Below are 16,960 nucleotides of genomic sequence, written 5' to 3' on the forward strand. Positions count from 1 at the left end.
TATATATATATATTATAATAATTCCCTTAATCGCCCCGTTTGAGTAAACGGCCTATTCATGAGATTTTTATTTTTTTTAGCAAGTCAATAATCCAATCAATCCTGGGACTATGGTTGTTGGCATGATTTGAGCTGCAGAGTGGAATAACATTCTTCTTTGGTCAATATCAAAATGGGGATAGCCTACTCTGATCCCTGGACAGACAGTATATTTCCAACTTTCCTCTTCTTATTTGTCTAGGCCTAGTCCAACTCCTCTTTTTCTTTTTCCGACAATTTGCATCTAAGTTTTCAAGAAAACCTGCAATGATCCTGCCATCCTGTTAATCTCAATCCGAGCCGATGGCTAACAAGCTAATCACTACCCACCAACACTAATTGTATCTGCTATTCTGCTGTCATGTAAATATTCACAGCATTCTTGTCATGAGCCATGTTCTCTGTAGGATTATCTTTTCCGCCGCACCATCATTCGTAATGTTCTTATATAATCATGTTTCGTTCAAAAGTGCCTCTTGAATTTAATAAGCTCCCATAAGAACCCCTCGATTCCCTCAATTTTCATTCTGTTTTCATAAGCGCCCGGTTTGAATAAGCGCCCCTCAGAAAGTGCAAACAAATATTTTAAGCGCCCGGGCGCATACTAGCACGAGTATGGTAATATGTTGACAACAAATACAATCAGATTATCTAACAAGTCGAACGCTGCGATGGTGCACTTAGTTGCGTCAAACTAATATAGGCGCAACACTGTTAAAGAAAATTATATAAAAGCGATAATAAGATAATTAGGCCCACGCTTTCAAGAAAATGCTTGCAGTAGGTCATAGAACAACATTCCTGCTTTTAAGGCCTATTTAAGGATAGGCCTTCATCACAGGCTCATGATTATAAATTCATTGTTGCTGGAACCAAGTGAAATCTCACACAAAATTCATTTTCTTGTTTACACATTGCTTTCAGGCTGATATTTTTGTTAGCGGTTTTACCTCTTTTATTCTCTCAATTCTATCTTTCAATACGTAAAATAACGCAAAGTTCCCGGGGGCTCTTGCCGTCCCCCTGGCTTCAGTCATAAGGACGATAAAATAATTAATGGAAACTTAATATTATACTTTTCATGTTGATGAAACTTTTTAATGAGTTTTTAAGCACACTGTCGGTACTGTTTTATTACGTACTTAAAAGTAAACAATAACAAAAAAAAATAGAGTTTAAATTATAATTTTGGCATTTGTAAAGACATAATCTTGTATTATATTTTTAGACGTAACTTATTCATTTAATTGGGTATATTTAGAAGCGGTTTTGGATATATATTTACAATCGGATTGGCGTAGCAGGTGCTGTTCTGCTTCAATTCTCAACCTTGAGGTCGGAGGTTCAATTCCTCGCTGTGTATTTCGCTTGTTTCTTTAGGAAAGGAACTTTACCTATGGTTTGTTTCTCTCAGTGGCGGATTCATGGGGCCCAGCTGCCCCCCCCCCACAAATAGTTCCAATCTTTTCAAATGGACATAAAAAGACAATTATATTCAAATTTTAGGTCTGAGAGTGCAATTTCCGGCCATCTAGAGGTGCCATAATCACATTTTCTTACCTCACCTGAGGTGGTATAGATCCTTTATCTGTGAAAGTACCTCCCCTGGCCCCCTCTATTTTGAATTCCTAGATTCGCCACCGTCTCTCCAGCCAGAAGTAAAAGTGGGTACCTGGTAGGTTCAAACAAAAAAGTAATGATTACAGCTGCATCATTATGGAATTCTCCCAGGGACGTGCCTTCCATGCTTAATCCAACGACCGGGGGTAACAATGTTAAGCACATAGAGGTCTCTTCAATATGCGCTCTATAAATCGACCATTATTATTATTATTTAATCAAAAAGATAGCATAGAAAGGATAGCAGAGAATGAAATGCCAGTTAAAGTAATTAATATTTATTGCCAAAGGTCAACGAACAAATTGTTAAATCTCTTGATAGTAAAATTTTACTTTGAATCTTAACTTTTATGGAACAACAAAATAAAGACATTATCTTACCTAATTTTTAACTAATCAAGATGGAAAAACGTAATATCTTGTTCTTTAACATTATCACATTCGTTTAAATCATCGAGGTATAAAATTGCTTATACCTCCATGGTTTGATAAAGTTACACTAATTTCTGACCGCAAAGCTGCTATTTAATTTTACGACTATTTGAATATACAGTTTCCAAAGTTCATTGCTCGATAACGCGAGTAATGCTACAGAGTTCTGCTGCGAATGTACCATGAGAACGCTTAATGGGCAAACATTGGTTAAATGGCTTTGCACTATACGTAGTAATCATCCCAAGTAAGTTTTTCCCCATCCTTATCATGTTCATGTCATCGATTTCAGGGATGGCGCAAGTAGTCGGGGAGAAATTTAGTTGTTAAAGATTGTATCGTATAATAAGCATATTAACGGTCGGAGCTTCATGGAGATGCTCCTCATGGACCCTCTCCGAATGGGTTGTAGACTGTTCCTGGCATCGCCTTATGCTCATGTCGGATTCCAATGTGGCAAACCCTCACCACCACTGATCGATTTACATCTACGTACCATTAGCCTTCTATAGACGGGTTAGGAAATATTTATTTATCTTTTCACTAGGTCCAATAAAAGCCAAAGGTAAATAAATTATACACGTACACTATGCTCTCATTACAATGCTTTGGGGTTTAGTAGGATTTGAACCAGATCATTTGAATTGGAAGGCAAGTATCTTAACAACCAAGCTCCATTATAGTCTGCTTTCCTTAAAATTGCTACAATGTCGTTACAGTTTTTTCATTGCAATCGTCGTAGACTACATAACAGTCCCCGACGTAATCGGGAAGGCTCCCCAATTCGACTGACCAATAAGCATCACCGAAAGCTGTCGGCAAAAGCGCGTAGCGATTGTATGGAAACCAAGCTTTTGCGATTTGTCAATCGTTCACGAGTGTTTTTTTTCCACCTGGTGTTATGTACATAGGGCCTACTAACTGTTGCACACACCCTACCTTTGCACTTCTATCCTATTGCTGTCAATTAAAGTTTCGCTGGGCTTTCTTTGATTCCTTGGGTCATAAAATTATATTCATCATATCCAATGTCCCTATAACATTACCGACAAATCACAAACTCATTAAAGATAGCTTTCTTGTTCACATGATCTCTAAACACTGGTATTACTAGTAAGCGCGTTTTCCGTCATTTCTTTATCTTCCTTATCAGTTTTGGTAACCGAATCTCTTGTCCATGATTTTTCTTTATCCTGAACACTATAGGTCCGCTTTCTACAGGCCCTGTTAATGGAAATTTTACAACAATATATAAATTAAATCAATTTTTGACATAAGAAAATCACAACATTTTGTAGTGGTTAGTGTGCCGCGGTTGCTGTTCGGGCTATCAAAAAAATTTAGCCCAGAGGTTTAAATCCCACCCTGCTTTTTGGCCTTTGTATACCCAGTAAAACATTCTTTTATTTCTTTAATTTTTCTATAATTATTATCACCGTAACCATCACCATTCCTAACAACCTCACTAAATGAAATGCAAAAATGTTGTTGGGTTTGTTTGTTTTTTTTTTGTTTTTTTTTTGTTTTTTTTTTGTCCAGATTGATTAAGGGCGCTATTTCCTTTTAATTTTGATTGTTTTTTGCCATACTGTACCCCTTCGCTAGAAAAAAAAATTGCATACCTTCTAATTAGGATACAAATGTCCTATTTCAGCCTTTAAAACAATGATTTATTGACTATATAAATGTCGGGTCTCAAGAGAATAAGCCTAGCAATTTAAGGTTTTCGGTGATATGTAGGAAATAGTGATAAATTAAAATGCATGTTTCATAGTCATACCCGCAATAAGCCACTGTCATTGCAATGATTACTAAGACAGCCAGGCCAACACCGATTGCAACGTAAAACCAGTACTCTACCAACCAAACCTGTAAAATATAATGAATTAGTATTAACAGAGTATTAATATTAATTAGTATTAATATAGAGAGCAGCTTAGCTCAGTCTGCTAAACTGGCGGTAGCCACTTTGTGTGTGCTGAACCGTGGTCCCCGCTTCAATTCCCATCGTTAGAGGGCTGAAATGAAAGGTACGATAGCGCACTGTCTTGCGGATGAGACGTTTAATCCGTTGTTCCCGTGTGCATTATGGATCACTGTAGAAAAAAGTAGGGGATTATCTCCACGTGTACTGCCCAATCACCATCACCAGAAGGACCACATTGGAAATAAGTCTTCTTCAGACTTTCGTGGATTATCCTTGGTGTTTACACCAAAAATAAATCTATCTATTCTAAATCATTAATTATTTATAACTTTACATACGCTCTAGTGTAAACAAATATAAATCATTATATAATTTAATCATACATTCACTGTATTTATTTTTACACGTGGTAAAAATAGTCTGGAATTGATTGATTGATTGATTTCCAAAACTCCTGTCAGTCACAGTCATTTACCTGTTGTTTTGTACCATCTTCACCATATCCATCAATGTGATAATTTGGCCCTATCACTTTACGCACATGTTCCTCTGGGATGTCATTTATGAGTTTCCGTAGTTTCTCCGCCGGCACTACAGTGTTGTTGACGCGGGCGACAAGTAGTACAATCCCGTCTCTATGCACATGAATTATAAAGATATTGCTCACATTAATGCTAATTATATTCTCTGAAAGTCACTTGATTAAGACATTAATGAGTACATTAAAATCGAGATCGAGGCAGTGGCGGTGCCAACGGAGACACCCCCCCCCCCCCCCCACGTCGGACAGGCCTGAGCCCCCCTGACGTTCGACGCACGAGTAGGTCGTCGGATAAAAAAAATTTAAAAATAATAATTTGCTTCCCCAAATAACGTTATTTTTATTGCCAATCCCTATTGTGGTCTAAGAGCACATTTTGAACCATAACTAAGATACTAAAAACTGTCCCGTGAACATTACCAGGGATTTTCTATTCTGGGCCGTCAACCGCCGAGGCTCTATAGTCGGCCCCTTGGTTCGGATCCCTCCGTGATATATGACGGACCCCTTGTCGGCAAATTCCTGGCGCCACCACTGGATCGAGGTGACGTAGTCATACAATATAGGCTTAGCAGTTTCTTACAAGAAATGTGTTATATAGGTCATGTGACTTTGAATTTTATTTAATTATCCCTACAAATATTACATAGGCATACACTGTCTGTGTAAATATAATAATAGGTCAGCTTGAAAAGATGTATTGCTTCTGCACAATATTTAAAGTGTAATACTTTTGCAACTTTCATAAAGTATATGTTTAATTATATTTATTCTGATACGTAAAGATAAAATTTCCTTATGTGGACTAGTGCTTTTCTCTCAGCAGTATTTATACAGCGTGATACAACTCACAGTCTAATATAGTTGCAGAACATCATTACTGACCGCTATGAGGCGCCGCGTTATATGGAACGCAATTTTGTTCACAGTGATTGTCGACACGGATTCAAAGGCGCAATCTGTGAGTATAATTTGACACATCCTAGAAACGTCTCTGGTAGTACAACTAAATTAGTGTATTATCATCAGAAAAAATAAAACCTACTCAGATTCAGCATCTGGGTGAGATGACGTCATGGGAATGCATTCGATGTATACATCTTGTGAGGGTTGACCCTCGAGTAAAGATATTTCCAGTAGTGATGTAAATCGACGCTGAATATCATCAACAGTATTTTCTGTAGTTTCTCCAACATCAGCTTTAACCATAATCCCATCGTGTTCAGCGTCTAAACGCAGAAAGAATACAAATTGATGATATTGTTGGTAAACATCTGAATTATAAATTATTGATCCTCTCATTTCCTGTTGTTTAGGAGAGTACCAAAATGTGCCTTACATTTAATTAGGCCAATCAATATATGTTCGAGTCAGTCAGCCTAATAACGATGATACTAAATATGATATTGAGGATAGTAATTGTGGTATTAATCGATGACATTATAATACAATAATACTTTTGGTTTCATTTTTATCTTCAGTGAGTGACTCCGCACTTAGCCTACATGTCGTGATGCCCTTTTAACTAAGTTAAGCCTCAAAGAAAACATCAGACTATGTTGTAAGATTTGACCAAAGGACCCCGGGTTAGGAGGCGAGCATCTCAATCCACAAGACATAGCATTATCTATATATAGAAAAATCTACTCATGGGTCGATACCGTAACTGTTTTATAAATTGTATTTGTCAAAAAAAAAATAAGGGGTGTGTTAGGCAAATCATCTTACCTATCTGACATCGACTTCCGTAAAACCCTTCATGGCACTTGCATCTATATCCAGTCTCCAGTGTAAGGCAGATACCACCATTGTGGCAGTGTGTTCTGAAGCAATCGTCTTCGTTATCTTCACATGTACTTCCACTAAATCCACTGCTGCACACACAAGTAAATCCGGCGATACCATCTCGGCAAGTTCCACCGTTCAAACATGGGCGATCATCACATTCGTCGATGTCAACGTCACAGTTTCGACCATCATAACCGGATGAGCACTTGCAACGATACGAGGTTTCCATGTCAACACATTTACCATGTATACATGGGTTATTTAAACAGTAGTTCACTTTATCTTGGCATTCGCTTCCAGTAAACCCCGTAGCACATGTGCAAACGTACCCATTTATTACGTTATTGCACGTTGCATCATTCCGACAGGGATTGCTTGCACACTTGTTCATGTCGAACTCACATTTTCTACCGGTGAATCCTTTAATGCAATCGCACGTGTAATTGTTAATTTTGTCGCGACATACTCCTCCGTTGGCGCAAGGGCGACTTTTGCATTCGTCCTTGTCTCGTTGACAGAATTTTCCTTCAAAGCCAGGTAGACATTTACATTTAAACTCATTCTTGACGTCATGGCAAGTCGCATTATTGCGACACGGATCACTTTCACAAGGACTAATTTTTTCCTCGCAGCGCTCTCCACGATAACCATCGGCGCATTCACAACGGTAATTGTTGATTGCATCAATACACACTCCATAATTAAAGCATGGATTTGAATTACATTCGTCAATATTATTCTGACATTTAGTACCATTAAAACCATTAGCACATACACATTTGTAATTTGCTATGCCGTCGTTACAAGTAGAGTTATGTAAGCACGGGTTACTCTCACATTCGTCTATGTTGTAATCACATTGTTTGCCAGAATATCCAGCCATGCATTCACAATTAAAATCATTTATAAGATCATGACAAATACCTCCATTAGAACACGGTGCGCTTGCGCATTCTAAAGTATTGATTTCACAGAGTGAACCCTCGAAGCCGTCAGTACAATTACACATGAACTCATCGCGCCCGTTGATGCATACGGCGCTGTTAAAGCATGGGTTGCTCGCACATTCGTCAACGTCGTATTCACATAATGGTCCTGAATAGCCGTGGGTGCAATTACATAGAAAATGACCGATCATATCGATACAGTGGCCAGCATGCATGCAAGGATTACTAAGGCATTCATTAATATCTACATCACACGTCTGGCCAGTATACCCCAACATGCAATCACAATGGAAGGCATTAACTCTATCCTGACATCCTCCGCGATTCTTACATGGTAAGCTCAAACATTCGTCAAATTCCATCTGGCATTGCTCACCGTAGAAACCATCGGCACACTCACACACGTAACCGTTGGTGACATCAACGCAGGAAGCATTGTTCATACATGGCTTACTTAAACATTCGTCAATATTTACTGCGCATCGTCGACCGGAAAATCCTTCTGAACAATTGCAATAAAAATTACCAATTTCATCGACGCATGTTCCGTTATTGAGACATGGATCACTATTGCACTCATCTATGTCGATTTCACATTTTATTCCTGTGAATCCCATCGCGCAAACGCAAACTGCCCTGTCGGGATTGCTGAAACACTTCCCGTCGTTCTGGCATGGTTGTGTAGCGCACCTATCAATTATAACATTACACAATGTCCCTTCATATCCAAGGTTGCATACACATTGAAAACCGTTGGCTTCGTCGAAGCATTTACCGTTGACGCATGGCGAACTTAAACACTCATCGACGTTTACTTCACAGTAAATTCCTCGGAAACCCGACAGGCATTGACATGTGAATGATGCCTGCCCATCGACACATGTTGCATTATGTTGACATGGATTATTCTCACATTCATTTATATCCTGTTCACACTTTATGCCTGTATATCCGTCTGCGCACATGCACGTGTAGCTGTTGGCTCCATCTAAACAGGTAGCGCCATTGAAACATGCGGGCCTTCCATCTGTTACGCACTCATCTATATCAACTTCACATCGGGATCCTGTATTATTAAAGGTTGTAGCGTTAGAATGATAATAACAGTAGTCAACTCAATTATTAATTTAAAATATTAGATATTAAGGGTAGTATAGATTAGTTAATTAATACAACCATATAAAACTAACTACACTACCTAAAATTGGTTGTGTGAGCTTTGCTCCAGGGAACCTCTATGTAGAGAATAGCCTATGCCTACTTAGCGCTTTGTAACCACAAGCAAAGCGATATAAAAGAAAGTACCTAATAACGAGGAATTGATACAACTGAGCTTTGTAATGCACTGAGCGCAATAGCAGTGCGCAATTTAAAAGTTAAAACGAGACGTAAAGGCCAACTCAGACAGCGTCGTACGACGCAGCCCGACCCGATTTATCGTCGGGGACAGTCTTAAGCCGCCGGTAAACAGTATTTCCGTGTCTAATTGTCAGTTTCATAAAAACGGTTGTGTTGTAATGTTTAGGGAAATTCCCATGTTAGATGAGATGCGAATGGAAAAACAAGACTAGACTACCCTGGTCAAGCGCGTGGTAGCACAAACTTGTTTGAACGCGCTTCTAGTCTCTTTGGTTGAATAATAATTATTCGAGAAAAAAATATACGCTTTGGAGCGTTTATTCGAGGGGGACGTTTATTCGAAATGAGGATCTTCTCTAGTTTAATGGAGGGTTTTTATTTGAATAAATACGGTAAAAGAAAAATGAATATAAATAATGTAAATAGTTAGGGTGATACTGATAATGGCAATACGAAACAGTAGGCCTATATCACGGAAAATAACTAATATTTTACCTTCAAATTCTGGTGTGCATATGCAGATAAACTTTGAAAGACCATCAATGCATGTTGCGTTATTTTGGCATGGGTTGCTTGAGCATACATCAACGTCAATTTGACAATTTTCACCTTCATACCCATCTGCGCATCGGCAAGTGTAACCGTTCATTACATTAGTACAGTTGCCACCGTTTAAACATGGTGAATATTCCTCACATTCGTTCTTATCTAATTCACATCTCCTTCCTGCAATTTGGAATTGAATAAATCACAACTTTGTCAACTTTAAATGATGAAATCACATAACTAAAGTAACTTTAGTAAAACGGCAATAGGCCTATATTTTACTTCGATTTAGGACAGGCTAGGCCTGAAGGTTTTAATGTATACCGTAATTATCATTTTCAAGAATACTGAAAAATTTCAACGGGGTATATTACCCAAAAGGGGTATATTATTCAAAATTGTTTAATGATTGAACTTAATGAGATAAAGTAGAGCATAATTTAATGCAGACTTAAAATGCCATAATACCTACGGCAATTGTGCTAACAATAAGGAGGTGCTATGGAAAAAAACAATCAAAAAGTATGGGGAAAAAAGCAATCAGCAGAGGATTAGGCAAAACGAGTTTGCATGATATTTGGATGCAATAAACAAACAACCCATCTAAAAGAGAACCCTATGTCGACTGGAGACATCACATTGGCTAAAATATCCTCTCCTGGAAGAAAAGAGATTTAATGCTGTAGCAGAACTCAATGAGGTGCATGGATCCTGGATTGATAAATCAGTACTTTATTACTAAAGAATAACAGAACAACTGAAAAAAACTAAATTTTAATGCTGCCCTGGTGGAAAGACGTGTTGCAAAACAGTACTTTATCAGAAGAACGTGACAAATGTCAATGGTGATGCACAACCTCAGACCTAAAGTATGTTCTCATTAGCGTAGAAACTTTTGACTAATCTCAATTGTTGGATTTCTAGAAAGTAATGACATTTTGACTAAATGCAGGATTTCCAAAAGAGACTATACTACCATGGTGAAATGATCGAATAATACTCTGGTTATTATACAGAAGACATACCTACTCTCCTCAGAGGGATAGTGGGGGGAAGTAAAATCTAATAAGTTAAAATTGTTCTGATATTTAATGATTCATTGCATTGGTCAGTATGAAATGCAGAAGGCCCGGTACTGATTAGTAACGGAGCAAGGTCCCAAATAGGGGGGGCTGATTCCCCCTACGAGAGCAAAGTGGGCGTGGTCGGACGTCGCTCAAAATCTCTTGAAAGTACTCCAGGGGGCGAATCCCCCGAAAGTATGACAATTTAGGGGTTTCAAATGCTTGTTTAATCGATTTTAATCGAGTCTACTGTACATGTAGAAATAGCCCCTTCCCCCCTAGCGCCGCAATTGTTAATGTTGCTTCCCCAGGGGACAAAAGATTTTATACAAAACATGATGACGTTAGATCAGTGTACAATAATAAATGTTGCTCTCTCCAAGGAAACCAAGGACTTATAACTGTTACGGTAACAGTTTTAAGCCTTTGAGGAAACAACAGATTTTTTTTTTGCGGAAGGAACACAAACAATAATGACGTTAGATCAGTGTACAATAATATGTGATGCTCTCCCAGGGGACAACAGATATGTTTTTTTTTTTTTTGTTTTTTTTTTTTTGCGAAAGGAGCACAAAAAATATATGACGTTATATCAGTGTACAATAATAAATGTTGCTCTCCCAACAGATTTTTTTTAACGAAAGGAACACAAAAAATAAGGACGTCCGTACCTGTGGTACCATTTTTACAAAGACATGTAAAACCTTCGGTCAAGCTGACACACTGTGCCTCGTTTTGACAGGGGTTCGGCGAGCAAGCGTCAATTTTATCCAGACAGTCTCGTCCAGTGAACCCCGAAGAACAAACTTTTCGTCCTGACGTCATATCACATTCGTAATTACCAGCCGTAGGTGGCTCACAATATACGTCGCAAGTTTTGTTGTAGAAGTCTTGTTTACAGAAAACAAACGCCTCAGCCATAAATCTATACATAAATTAAAATTCTGATCAAAACTAGTATAGTATATATTCATTTTTAAGGAGTTTTAAATGACTTTATAAATAATTAACAACCATTTTTCTAGACTTCCACGTTCTGAAAGGTCTACCCACCTAAAATATATTTGAATAAATAAATAAACAAATATGATAGTTAGGGTTACAGTATATTACACATGGTGTACAAGAAGTTTTTGTTTTTGATACTCGCCATGCAAACCTACAAAAATATTAGGTTTACAGTATTCATTAAGATCAAATTAGAGCTGTTTATTTAACGGGCATATGAATGGTACATTGTAGATTCGATGGTGACCAATTTAAAGACATTTGTAGCAAAACCTTTAAATCTATAAAAACTGCATTAATTGATGTGTTTAATTAGAAGTTAATAACGTATTTGATTCTTTTTAAAGAATAATTATTATACATTTTTTGAAAAAAAATGTTGAGGTTATTCATTTCTTGTCACAAACGATATAGGCCTATATTTAACAATTAATTTAAGTGTTACCATTTGGACTACCGGTACAAACTATACATACACATATACATACATATACATATACATTTTAACGACATACTTTTGTTTAGATTTTTTCCCTTTAAGGGCGACAGCTCGTGGTGAACTTGCGTTTGGCTCCAAATTTATTGTATTCCGGAAGGTGTCGACTTTCTTATTACGATCATCCCTTACAACCACTTTAGCTTTAAAACCCTGAATAGTAAAAATACACAAAACAAATTCTCTTTATTGAATATCAATCACATTCTTTGTCCGTAAAATATAATAATTATTTATTATTATTGAATGCCTATCTTTTATCATTAGTTGTTCCCTCTAATTAAAGATTCCCCCTCTTTAGTAGACCCATGGTATTGGTGGACCCAATTTAACATTTTTCTCCAATTAAGACTATAAAATAAATAGTGACTGTTAATGCAATAATGTTTCTATAATAAATTGTTTTATAATAATTTACACAAAGAAATATATTTGTGTATATTAAATAACCATAATGAAATGTGACAATTTTAGTAATATTGGAAAGTTGAATTCTGGCTACTATAAGATGTTCTATTAGAAATCTATAACAGCATGCAGTAACTATACATCAATTACTACATGCGTGCACGGAAAATGTTACTTTTGTTTTATATACACATCTAGATGTGTATAAGAGACAGATATATATATAATATATATATATAATTCTCTTGCAAACAATGAAGAAAATTGTAAAATCACTAGACAATTCCTAGAGTATTTTTGGGCCTCAGATGAGTGGGATTAAACAGGGTGAGCCAACATCACATTAATATTAATATTAATGTGACCTAATAGGTCTATACCTCATTATATTTGTTTATGTATATAATTATTACCTGCCATGTATCAAAATTGACGAGGAATGGGTAAGGAATTGGCTTATCCCTGCCGCTATGTTCTCCACGTGCGTATTCCTGCAGATTGTCTGGAAACACGAGAGTATTGTTCAGTTTTGGAATCGGAGTTGTCTTGAACGTAAAGTCACATGATTTGCCAGAACTGTATGTTTATAGGAAGACAATACAAGTCTAAAATTAGTGAAAGGTGAGTTGTTTATTGTTCGAAGATGATGATGACGATAATGATGATACAGATGATGATTATGGTGATGACAAGGATGATGACAACATTGTGACGATGATAATAATGGTGATGGTGATAATAATAAAATGATGATGAGAATGAGAATGATGATAATAATGATAATAGTGATAATCATTATGATGATTATGATATTGATGAGGATAACGATGAGAATGATAATGCAAATAACTATTGATTATGCACTGATGTTACTCATTGTATTTCGTTTCTTATTTCATATTTCAAAATGAAGAAAACATTAAAAAAATAATTTGAAAAGTCTACAAATTCGTTTGTATCCAATAATCATTTGGCTAAATAAAATTTAATTTGGCCTAATTAAGTTCAATTATTTGATTAAATCGTCCAGTAGCCGTTCATTAACATACTTTTAAAATTTCTTAATAGAGTTTATTTTGAAGATGAAGTACAAAAACTTACGTTGAAACATCCTGGATGCACACTTGGAATGTAAAATTACAACCAGTTTTCGCTACACATCTGCCGTTCTTGTAACGCTTGCCTGTCGGATTGTAATAAGACTTCAGACGAAATGACAATCTCGCCGATGATTGACAAACATCCTGTAAACACATTTTAATAGAAGTCATAATTGGATGAACTCAATAAAAAATCAATAACCAAGTATGACTAACAACTCCCAACATAGGTGGGGGTCATGAGCCCCGTAGGACGATTGCCACTCGCGCCACGCAAAAAAAAAAAAAAAAAAAAAAAAAAAACCCACTGGCACAGAAAAGTATAGATATTTTTCTTTCTTTCTCTTTATGTTCTAAAACCTAATCTCTTCATGGCCGGCGGAACCGGAGGGGCCCCCACCTCACTTTTTGGCAGAAAATATATAATGCCTGGAGATTTTTGTTTGATCGGAAAGAAACGCAAGAAAAAAAAAGAGGGAAGAAGGAGGAGATGGAGGGGAAATAGAGTGTTTATCCCGTCCCCGACCGAGTTACATTTTTTCTTGCAATTCGAATTGGTGGATCTGGTGGTCAGGGGTCCTGACTCCCTTGGATTTGGAAAAATCCACATCCGACAGATCTGTTTAAATGAGTTTTCTTATGACATCTAAATATATTTTGCTGTCCATTGTACAGTAATAATCATTATGATTGACAGTAACTGCTTGGAGACAATTGATAATACAGTATAAAACTTGTAAAAGCATGCAAATATCGTCATGAATTTGCGGGAGATGATTTATTTCGGAAGATTTGTGCCTGCTTGCGGACCAGAATGCGTCAATTTCCAGGAGACCCCATTCCGGGACTCTACAGGAGATTGGGACTCACAGGCACTAAGTGTGGTCTTTAGATTTCTCTATTTAGAGGGAAATTAAAAAATAATATATTAAATGTTTTTAAATGGTTGTACAGTCACTGCATGCTCTTATTTATTCTTAAATAAACATTTCTTGGTAGCCAGACATCAACTTGTCTTCCCATTATAATATTACTAACATTGCCACTAACATTATCGTCATTCAATATACAAGCACTACACAAACAGTGCATTGCTAATATTATTATATGTAAGTCATATATAACATAATTTATTGTAGAAAAAAACTGCATTAAAATCACTATTTATTTTATACTGGTCTGTACATGGAGGAGAAGTATCAGTTGAGTCCACCAAACCCATGGTCTCTAAATAGAGGGAATCTTTAATTGGAGGGAACAGCTAATGATTAAAGATAGCCATTCAACGAGAAATGTGGTTTTTAATTGGAGCCATGGCCTTCAGCGGCCTCGCTAGAGGTGCGGAAGGGCCCCAGTGCAAAATTGATTGTCGGGCCCTTTGATGTGATACAGGAAATTTCCTAAATTTCATAGTAAAAATTGCTTCTTTTACTCCCTACTTCTAAAGGCCTAGCGGTAGGCCTAATAAATACCAATGATAATCGCTCGTAACTATTTAGGGCATAGGCCTATTCGGTCTCAGCAGCTGTTCTAAACTAAATCAAGAAACTTGGTGGCACACAAAATTTAACAATTGCAATGGCTGGTCAGTGAATAAGGTGGAGGTGAAGGCCACTTCAGCTCTCCCATGGCTGAAAACGTAAGATTATAGCACCTCTATAAGGCCGGAAATGGCACTCTCAGACTTAAATTTTAATATAATTCCCCCTTTCCACCGTTTTTGCTCCCCGCCCCCTTTTCGGGGAGAAAACCACAATTCGGCGGTGAGAAAAAAAATTTATGTGTATGTTTTACATATTAGTAGCCCCCAAAACTGATTAAGTAAGCTGTCGAAACCCCTAAATTGTCATTTTCGATAAACACTATCGAGAGATTTTGAGGGATGCCCAACCACGCCCAATTTTTTCGTAGGGAACATCGCCCCTCCCCCTCCCGGTTCGGGGACCCTGGGCAAATCCCCACCACTGTGTGTGCAATATGGCCGTGTGCAATATGGCTCATGTGCACTACACTCTTTGGAAAAAGTAGGGTATTGTCTCCCGGTGTACTGCTCAATCACAACCAGAAGGACCCCACAGGAAATGTCTTCTTCAGACTTTCATAGGATATCCTTGCTGTTTACACCGAATAAAGCCATTCATCCATCCAATTAAAATTTAAACCCTGAAATTAAAAGTGAAGACATTAATTTGTTTAAATTTCAACCTCTTCGGCGTTTATCGATTCATGGAAAAAAGAATACGTATGCAACTACATATTTGTTATGTATATATACACATATAACAGGCCTATTTACTGTAATAAGAATTAGAAAGTTCACCTGACCGTTTTCAAGAGGGGGAAACTTGAATTTTGAAGAACTAAGTCATTAAAATACACCTAGCTCAAAAGTCGGGAAAAATCATTTCCCGCCATCTAGGAATTAAAATTTTTGACCCCCCCCCCAGAATGTGAACCCAGATCTCCCTTATTCATATTCCCATTCATCTTACTAGTGGCCCCCCACCCCACTTTGAAAAACGTTCCGCCGGCCCTGCTCTTAATAAGGCTTGGGGAGCCTATATAACTTAAACAGCAGCAGTTAAGATGTCCCTAAGAAAATATCCTAAGCTGATTTATAAAACCATCTTAGCAAAATCTAGACTTCAAAGAAAGCGCATGTGTACAGTCGACTTTTTCATTTTAAGCAATTTTTCAGCAAAGGCAATATTGATAAATTTGACTTAAGCAAATAAAATGGACTTAAGACGAATTTAAGCTGATTTCTATTGATAAACTGGACCCAGATACCTAGTAATATCTCGTAAAGTATACTTACTATATTGATCAAAAGAAGTATAGGTAAAATCCAGACCCGTTTGTAGTTCTTCATTATATATATAAATTGTAACAAATTTCGACGAGCTATATTTTATGCCTACTTGCTGTTCGACGGAATTTTATAATACTAGTAGCCACAAGCAAATCCGTGTAATGAGCTCAACAACGGGCAATATCTTTAAGGTGTAATTTGACACGAAAATCATTTTTTTAAAATATTTTGATAAGAGTAACTAACAATGGATATATCGGTTTCAAATCAGAACTGTGTGCTAAGATAACAAGGTAGAGGAAGTATGAAAGACTATTATATAAACGTTAATAGATACTTTATGAGTTTATTGGCCAACTAATTTCGGAAGGACTGCGTTATAAGTCAGACGTTTGGTATTTTAATGTGTGATTATGCGGTAATAATACTATTCTGAAAGTCATTCTAGTGGCCCAGATATACTTAGATCAACTTAAGCATACAGAAGAAATCTAACGACGTTAATTTATTAGTAGGAGCTTTACACGAAGGAGGTTCAAATGGAGAGACGTGCATTAGGGTTTTTACACACTTCATATTACACTAATATTACAAACACCGTAATGTAGATAGCAACGCGGGATGTTGTGTTACAGATTATTTCATAAAATGGGATAACGACAGGAAACTCATTCAAAGGAAGTGTTTAATGTTTACATTCGGTAATATTGTCTACCACGAGAAGAAATTAATGAACAAAATGAGTATAGGCCTACATAATCGTATTAAAAGATACAAAATAATGTAATAGTTTTAGTAATCATTATAGGTACCAAATAATAATAATAATAATAATAATAATAATAATAATAATAATAATAATAATAACTAATA

General features: G+C 36.8%; 1 protein-coding gene across 1 annotated transcript; it reads right to left on the bottom strand.

Annotated features, from left to right (window-relative positions):
- Nucleotides 1-1,915: 1,915 nt before the first annotated feature.
- On the bottom strand, nucleotides 1,916-16,206 carry LOC117100787 (fibropellin-1-like). The gene is made up of 11 exons (XM_033240605.1): nucleotides 16,094-16,206; nucleotides 13,277-13,419; nucleotides 12,589-12,751; nucleotides 11,787-11,920; nucleotides 10,935-11,188; nucleotides 9,149-9,379; nucleotides 6,288-8,360; nucleotides 5,605-5,788; nucleotides 4,494-4,653; nucleotides 3,872-3,960; nucleotides 1,916-3,315 (listed from the first exon to the last, which is right to left on the bottom strand). The coding sequence occupies exons 1-11, from the start codon at nucleotides 16,145-16,147 to the stop codon at nucleotides 3,186-3,188; spliced, it is 3,615 nt and encodes a 1,204-aa protein (XP_033096496.1). The 5' UTR covers nucleotides 16,148-16,206; the 3' UTR covers nucleotides 1,916-3,185.
- Nucleotides 16,207-16,960: the final 754 nt, after the last annotated feature.

The sequence above is a fragment of the Anneissia japonica genome, unplaced genomic scaffold (assembly GCF_011630105.1).
Source record: "Anneissia japonica isolate Jap-2015-1 unplaced genomic scaffold, ASM1163010v1 scaffold670_len1213532_cov191, whole genome shotgun sequence".
Classification (NCBI taxonomy): domain Eukaryota; kingdom Metazoa; phylum Echinodermata; class Crinoidea; order Comatulida; family Comatulidae; genus Anneissia; species Anneissia japonica.